This window comes from Centrocercus urophasianus, unplaced genomic scaffold (genome assembly GCF_019232065.1).
Source record: "Centrocercus urophasianus isolate 14NV4802_14NV808 unplaced genomic scaffold, USGS_Curo_1.0 seq_17, whole genome shotgun sequence".
NCBI classification, from domain to species: Eukaryota; Metazoa; Chordata; class Aves; order Galliformes; family Phasianidae; genus Centrocercus; species Centrocercus urophasianus.
In genome coordinates, this window is record NW_024884722.1 from 8,330,436 (window position 1) to 8,338,482 (window position 8,047).

General features: G+C 46.8%; 1 protein-coding gene across 16 annotated transcripts in view; it reads right to left on the bottom strand.

The window, feature by feature from the left end:
- Positions 1-8,047, bottom strand: part of TCF7L2 (transcription factor 7 like 2) — a 171,856-nt gene that overhangs the window by 163,209 nt on the left and 600 nt on the right. For all 16 annotated transcript variants that reach the window (XM_042817827.1, XM_042817828.1, XM_042817825.1 and 13 more), the window contains exons 2-3: positions 7,912-7,978; positions 7,627-7,751 (exon numbers count right to left, since the gene is read on the bottom strand). In XM_042817827.1, the coding sequence (XP_042673761.1) occupies positions 7,627-7,751; positions 7,912-7,978 (192 nt within the window). The remainder of the gene's footprint in view (positions 1-7,626; positions 7,752-7,911; positions 7,979-8,047) is intronic.

Consider the following 8,047-nt stretch of genomic DNA (forward strand, 5'->3'; position numbering starts at 1 on the left):
CCCCCCCCGAAATAGGCTCTAGGCTGTCAGATTAAAACACCAAAGAAGTGTCTCCAGAGCTGGAAGGACTTATGGGCACATACAGAACACCATGATGGGAGACAGAATAATCCCATCATGTCCCCCTGCTCAAATGTAAAGCATCCTCTACCACTACATTTCTCATAAGTTTCTGCACCCACGCTTTAAAGTTCCCCATCATTATACGCTCCTCCAGGAAAGGCTACAACCTTACTCATAGTGAATTAATTTGTATTAATATGGCTATCACATGCACTTCCATATGAAACCCATTGTTCTGCAGCATTAAGAAAAACCTCACCAAGTAATGTGGTACCTTTACATTTAAAGAAATGTAAAATAAATACATTCAAAAAAAATTGCTAATATTTTTAATACATCATAATTGGCACAGCAGAAACCCAGTTATCTTCTCAGTAAGTATTTATAGCATCACCCTTCCCCGTTCATTCTGCATTTTCTTAGAGAATCTGCTGTACCCTACATCTGCAATTCATTGACTTTACAATTTACCACATGTTGAGATGGAGAGGTCTCAGCTCCATTTGAATCACTGCACAAATATGCAAGTGATTTATCGTTTTAAAACTGAAGACTGCAGAAGAACGACTCCACTTTTCCTGAACATTACTCCTTCTGGCAGACCATGAACAATTACAGTTCGTACTAATTAAGCTCTGTAAATGTGCTGTGCCCTGCTAATGCCTACCAGGCCTCAAATTTAGTTTCATGAAGCCAAACTTCAGCCAGCAACTTAACTCATTCGGCACTGCCCAGCTGCCCGCGTGTGACCCCACAGGAGCACGGATGGAGGCTGCAGACCATCTAACACAAAGGAGGGATCCTGGGCAGGGCTTGGCAGGAGCAGGACAGCAGCAGGACAGCACAGCTGCTGATAACCTGCTGCACAGGCCCCGCATGGCCCCAGCCCCACACCTCGGTGGTATGGGATTCAGATCTGTCCCTAGGGGCTAATAACTCACAGCATTCCATTGATTAGGAAAATGCATAAAGCCTTCAACAAAACTGTACATTTACTCATGGAAGGGCCGCATTGACAGCCTCTTTTTTTCCTCCCCTTCCCAGCCAGGCTTTACACAACCAGCAGAAGAAAAACATATGGGCAAAGGAGCACAGCTTTCCACCACACACATACCACGTTTTGCTTAAATTAGCATCCAAGTGCAACAGTAACCTACAGGGAGATTGCAGGAAACTGCAGGAGGGATTAAAGCCAGGAGTAATACCTGGGCACACCCAGGAAACAGCATGGCAGAGGCCGCAGCGCCAGGCCTGGCACCCACCCCAAGGCAGCAGAGCAGATCTCAGGCTGCACGGGCAACACACTGCTTCTCCATGAGCCCAATGTTCCCTGACACTGAGGAGTCAAGTCCCAAGCCCCAAAATTGCCTTCCGACAACTCAAACACCAGCATGCCCCCCATCCCACAAGTTTCTGAGATTTCTCTTAGCACTCCCATGTTCTTCTTTTGTCTGCCAAGCACTCTCCAGTGCCCTCTGTGACTGCTGCTCCCCAAAGCCCCCAGCGCACCCCATCCACCCCTCACCTCTCCCTCTAGCAGGGTGCGAAGCTTCCCCAGTGTTCTGCCCTTCCACTGAGCACATCACTACACACCTTCCCCTCATGCGAGCGGAGAGCCCCATTTTACACAGGTACACACACCAAGTCGTCACCACGCACAAAACAACTTTAAAACGTGCATTTCCAGCCATCCACCTCTTGTATCGAACCTCACAGGATTATCACCTTTTTCTTCCCCCTCTCACTGGTACATGAGAAAATTAAAGGACATTTCCAGGTGTCATCTTTCTTTAAATGTTTGCTCGTGTCAGTATCTAGGAAATACTGCCCAGTGCTGCTCATATCTGCCAAGGACTGCACTGGCTTCTCCCACTGCAGGCAGAGCTCAGCCCCTCTGGCACAGCAAGCGTTAATTATAAACTTCAGAGCCCACGTAAAAGCACAAACATAAACCAGCGCCTGGGAGGAGGAGCACAAAATTCTACGCTTTTGGGTGGGGAGAGACAGGATTTCCAGCTCTCCCCACCCCCCAGAACCACACTCCATCTCTCATTGCTTATAATTAGTGAAAGAAATTTGACCCACTGCCAGTGTCTGTGGACCTTGGATATTATAAGGCCAGCGTGGCGTCAAATATCTTAACATTCATAAGTGTTATAGGCTGTAAATAAACCCCGTGGATTTATGACCCTGCGGTGCCTGCCAGCAAACGACTGTGGCACATTTCTTTCAGCAGACCTGTCGAGGTGCAAGTTTGCCTTTGGTTGTAAAATTAACCATTTCCTTCACAAATGTGCCCAATTAGAAGTCAAAGCTGAAGGCTTAGGTACACATTTGCGAAGAGGCAGAGCTGAGGGGGTGCGGGGCTTGGGATTTCTCCCCACACCTCCCCAGCGCCCCAGGCAGGAGTTCCCACAGCAGCTCCGAGGTGGGAGCCAGGGATCTGGTTTCACCTAAAACCCCAGGAAAAAAAACAGAAAAATAATAAGAAAGAAAAAAAGAGAGAGAGGGAGGGAGTGAAAAAAAGAAACCCACCACTTTCCTATTTTGCCTTGCCTACTGCAAGTGCTGCTTTTGGGCTGCCCTGGAGGGGGGGAGCAGACTCCCCCCCAAGCCTCGCCTGCAGCGGGATCCGCTCCCTTCCCCCAGTATAATGTCATCGACTTCCTGTGCAGGAGAACATTTGCTAAATCCAGGTTGTCTCATGCTTAACTGCCAATAATCCAACTTCCACATAACTCCCAGACAGCTGGGGAAAGGTCCTCAGAGTTTTTAGTCATGGTACAGAAACACACGTCCACACAAAAAATCTGCAGCTGTCCTTTTTCTCTACACTGCCTTTTTTTTTTTTTTTTTTTTTTTTTTAAACCTGATTTTGGGGCCCAGTCTTGAAAGTCTGACAAATTTAAAACATTTCTACCTACGTTCTGCTTTACAAGCCTCAATGAAAGCTGTGACATATCCCCCTCCCTGCCTCCAGCTGACAAATCAGCACGTATTTGCTTGAACAAAAAAAAAAAAAAAAAAAAAAAAAAAAAAAAAAAAAAAAAAAAAAAAGGAAGGAGGAGGCAAGGAAAAATAAATAAATAACATGCATTCAAAATCATCAATTCATGTATGAACACATTCAAAAAATGCCAGGAAAGGTGTCTACTGTATTTTTTTTTTTTTTCCAGTATAGATCAGCCACTGCTGCAGCTATTAAAATTGTTTGATTTCCAAGGCAAATATTGTTTTTAATGAAGTGCAGTCCTGCAATTATCCGGTACGCTCCAGTAACAGTGCTGCATTATATTGTTTTGCAAGGTCCCAGAAACATGAAACTTCTCTCTAACTAATTTTCATAGCCCCCTAAAGAGAAGCTGGTGGACTCAGCAATGCAATGTTTGCTCCAGAAAGAAATGCGATCAGAAAAAAAATAATATAAAGAAAATAAAAAGAAAAGGAAGAGAACTCGAAATAACTCAGATTCCTTACTGGAAATAAGTTCACAGACCCAATCTGTTTGCCATTGTATAGCAGCTATGCTAATGCTATAGCAGTGATTCAGCAATCTACCTAATTAAGCATGAGGAAAGTTTCTTTATGGAGGTTCCGTTTGATTTATGCTGCAGGATCATCGGTTCTTATTTAATAGCTTGTTTTGCACAAGTCCAGAAACTTTATAAAAGCACATCTATTTAATAAAAAAAAGTGAATAATGCAGTCTCCATTGAATAGCTATGTATCATAAAGTACTAAAGTGCTGACATACTAAGTTGTACCTACATTATTAAATGAGTTGGTGGATGTTAATGCTATAATCCATACTGCAGACATTAAACCTCAACCATACAGATTAGCAAAGAATTAATATTGTCGCATCGAGACTGAAATCTTAACATGCCAGCCATAAATATTTCTGAAGGAGATGAAAAACAATTAGCATAAATACCAAAGAAGGGCAAGAACACCTGTTCTTTTTCAGTGCGATAAGCATTTTATTGTTCTCTATTTAAAATGTAATGACCTGTGTAATTACAGTAATATTACATTGTATTGCAAGGGCTTGGAATGTCACACTTTGAAAAGTGTTGTCAAAACAATTGGAAGGAGGAAAAAAAAGGGACCACCATTAACCCTTCGCACTCCCGGGTCTGCTGCTTTTGTGTCTGGAAGGATTATGTTGTTTCATTCAGCAGATAAAGGAAAACATCCATTTTTCAAAGCAGTTAAAGGGAAAAGTTTCTTCCCGGACCTATGCTGTGAGCGGGGGGCTGCTCTCCCCTACAGCCATTCCAAACTTGCACACTTCAGGACCAAACACAAGCTCATTCCTACAACCTCATTTAGTAAGCATCAATTTGGAGTAAAGGAAGATGCAACAGCACCAATGAAAAATGAGACCTCAGCCACCAGGGCTTTCTCAAGTCACAACGCATCCATTTGCTCACAAAATGTATTAACCAAGATCTGCATGTAGGATCGATGTGAAATAAACTACTTTTTCATTTCCAGCTCCAAAACAAAAACAATGTCCTTTATTATTATCCCTATCAGGCAGCTCCCACGGATCCTCTGCAAGCATAGGTATGAAACTGCATTCTCGGATGCACTACTTCATTAGTATTAGTATGGTCTGGAGACCAGACCTCCACGCAGCACACAGCTATTCTTGCAAGCAACGCACAGCATTCTGTCAGAAGCAACATTAACATGCAAAAATAAATAAATAAATAAATAAATAAATAATCTTTGGCTTATAAAATTATTCCTATTGAACTTTTATAAAGACTTTTCAGCAACTGAAGCATTATTCTTTAGATAATATATTATTCACCATCAGCAGATTTTATGATACTCCACACATTCATGTAACAGTAAAGCAGGAATCACTGCCCATGTGTTGAACAGACAATTACAGTGACATTGACAGAAGAATAAAAATACAATAAAATAAACAGCGATCCCACTACACACAACACTGCCATCCCAGAAAAAGGAAAAAGTCAGTAGGAAAAAATAAAGCAACAAAAAAACCACACCCACAAATCTTTAAGGTTCTATGCAATAGCAAAGGGAAAGGAAAAGCAGTTCTGTCACATATCTGCATCACCTCGACCTTGCATGTCCTAAACCTCAAATAGGGCTTCTGGAAAAACTACATCAATAAAAATAAAATTAAAAACGGCACTGAATTATCTATACATTTTCAACACATATTAAGAAAAATAGAAATAAACAATAAAGAGCATGATCTAATTTGTCTGGAATAGGAAGCTGTGCAACAGAAAGCCAGCATCCACTAATAGCAGTGTGACAGCAGCTGCCATCCCGCTCGGTCCTTATAACATCCTGCTCTCAGGACTCAATTAATAACCTTAATTTTTCCAGGCTATAATTAAGTTGTCGGCAAACAAACAAACATGCAGAATGTGAAAGAATGAGGTTAGGGAGATACGAGGAGGTTGCCAGAGAAAAAACTGCCTACAGAGTGTGGAAATCTCCTTCAGATCCCATACGATAACGGGAGAAGGCCACCTGCCACACCAACACCAGGCAGTGTGGCATCCCCTGGGCAGCAACTCCGACTCCCACTAATGCCACATTCCTATGGAGGCCTTTTTAGCTGCAGGGAGCAAGTGGAGGAATAGAGGGCAACTGTGAGGGAACCCCGGTTTGCACGAGAAGGGAGAGAGGCTCTGGGAAATGCAGTGATTAAAAGGAAAATGAAGAACTGCATCTGTTGTAAGAAAGACGCTTAAGGAAAGGGAAGAGGAGCTGATCTTCCTGTAACCTGTGCTTGAGAGAAGGGAATGCCTTTCAGGCAAAAGGGAACAAGAAAGGAACACAATGCTGCCACTTTGTAACCAAGTGACTTGCTCCAAAGTCATTTGTATCAAAGATTGTTTGATGGTCTGGATCCCTGCGCTGCAAGGGTTTGAGGTTCATCCCCATCACCCGTACGCTTAGGAGTGACCATATTCGAAAGAAGAAACGCGTCCAGCCTTGACCTCCCCTCCCGGCCATCGCACTGCCAACTGCAGTGCCCCTCCACCACCGCACAGCCCCACACAGCTGGGGGGCACAGCACAGCCCCTCACAGCCCCGCAGTGCCGCCCCGCTGACGTTCCACCGGATGGAAGCACGGCTGACCCAATGTTAATATTTTAATGCTGTAAAACACTTGTAGATCCGATACGCTGAAGCTGCCCAAGACCTCAGTCATTAGCGTGGCTACAACATCTCTGGAACAGTGGATCTATTATTGTAAATTGCTATCTCGTGTTACCGCAAGGAAAAAAAAAAAAAAAAAAAAAAAAAAAGTGTATAAACACACATGGGGACTGCGGGGACTGAGAAGCGCCCAGAAGGAACAAAACGACACTGTAAGCCCATCGACAGCATTTTGTACCCCGCTGTATTTCATCGCTTTAGCTAAGAATTAAGCCACCACCGCCAAGAAGGGAAGGAACGGGAAGGGGATGGGACGGCAGCGCTGCCCCGGGCAGGCGGAGCGCAGCGCTGAGCTCGGGCCCCGCTGCAGCCCCCGGAGTTCCGCGGGACGCCAGGAGCGGGGCTTAGCCCAGCGCCGCTCACACGCAAGGGCGGGAGCACCCTGCCCTCAGGATTAAATACAAAACAATTTGGGGGAAAAAAAAATAGAAAAAAAAAGAAAAAGAAAAAGAAAAAGAAAGCTCAACAAGAAGAGGACGCTTTCAGCACAACGCGTGTTGCCAGCACGCTCGCAGCAGGAATTTCGCTCGACTCGCTTCGATTCCGCTGTTACAGTTCGCAAAGAGGCGATCCCTGACTCCGGCTCCGGCCCTCCCCTCCCGCCCGGGCCCAGGTGGGGTGCGGTGCGGCGCAGGGCCGGGCCTGCCGCTCTCTCAGCTCCCGGAGCGGCTCCGCGCCGCGGTGCGGGCCCCGGGGCGGGAGGAGGGCGGCGGGGCCGGGAGGGGCAGCGGGGCAAGGGGCCGGCCGAGGGCAGGAGAGGGTTAAGGGGGAGGAAAGGGGAGGGGGAGCCGGAGCCGGGCCGGCGGCGCGGAGGAGGGCAGGGGCCGGCGGGGCAGCGGGAGCGGTCGCTCCCCGCTTAGCGAGGAGAGAGGGGCATGAAAACAAATATAGTAATTGTTAGGGAGAAAAAATAAAACTTCCCGATTCTGCGGTTTTTGGTATTTTTTTTTTCTTGCTTCGTTCCTACTTTACTTTTGAGGCCGCTTTCCTTTTTGTTGCTTTTTTTCACCTCTCGTTTTTCCCCCTTCTCCCTCCTCTTAACCCTACATCGGAGGACTCCAGCAAGAAGCCCGTAAAACTGAAAGTAAAAAACAATTCGAAAAGGAAAAAGAAAAAGTAAAAAAAGAAATAAGATGAAATAAAAACCAGGGAAGGAGCGAAGGAGAGAAGCAACATGGCGAAGTGTAAACAAACCCCCTCCCGCCGCCGCCCGCCGAGTTCGCAAAGTTTGCGGCGCGGGGGAGGGGGCGGCGGGGCCGGGGCCGAGCGGGGGCAGCGGGGAGCGCGGCGCTGTGGGGGGGGGAGATGAGGGAAGAAAAGGCACAAAAAAAGAAAAAAGGCACTCACCGTCCTCGCCGTCGGAGAGAGCGATCCGTTGGGCAGATACGGGCTGCTGAGGTCGGGGATCATTATAAAGGGATAACCCGGGTATGGTGGGCCCTTAAACAACCCTCCATCTTGCCTCTTCGCAGCTAACATGGCGGGGGAGACACGAGAGGAGAGGGGGAAGGAAGGGGGCAACAGAGGGGAGGGCGAGAAGGGATGGGGAGGAAAGGAAAAAGTTTTTTTAGCGAAGTGTCCCGCAATGGGGAGCGGGCGGAGGGGCTGCGGGCCGGGCCGGGCCGTACTCACCTTCCTCCAAACTTTCTCGGGATTTATCTCTGAAAGTTTCGGAGCGAGGCGGGGGCCGCCGCTCCGCCTGGGAGAGGGCCGGGGTCGGCGTGGGGAGAGCGAGGAGGGGGTGTTTTGGTAGTGGTGTTGTGTGTGG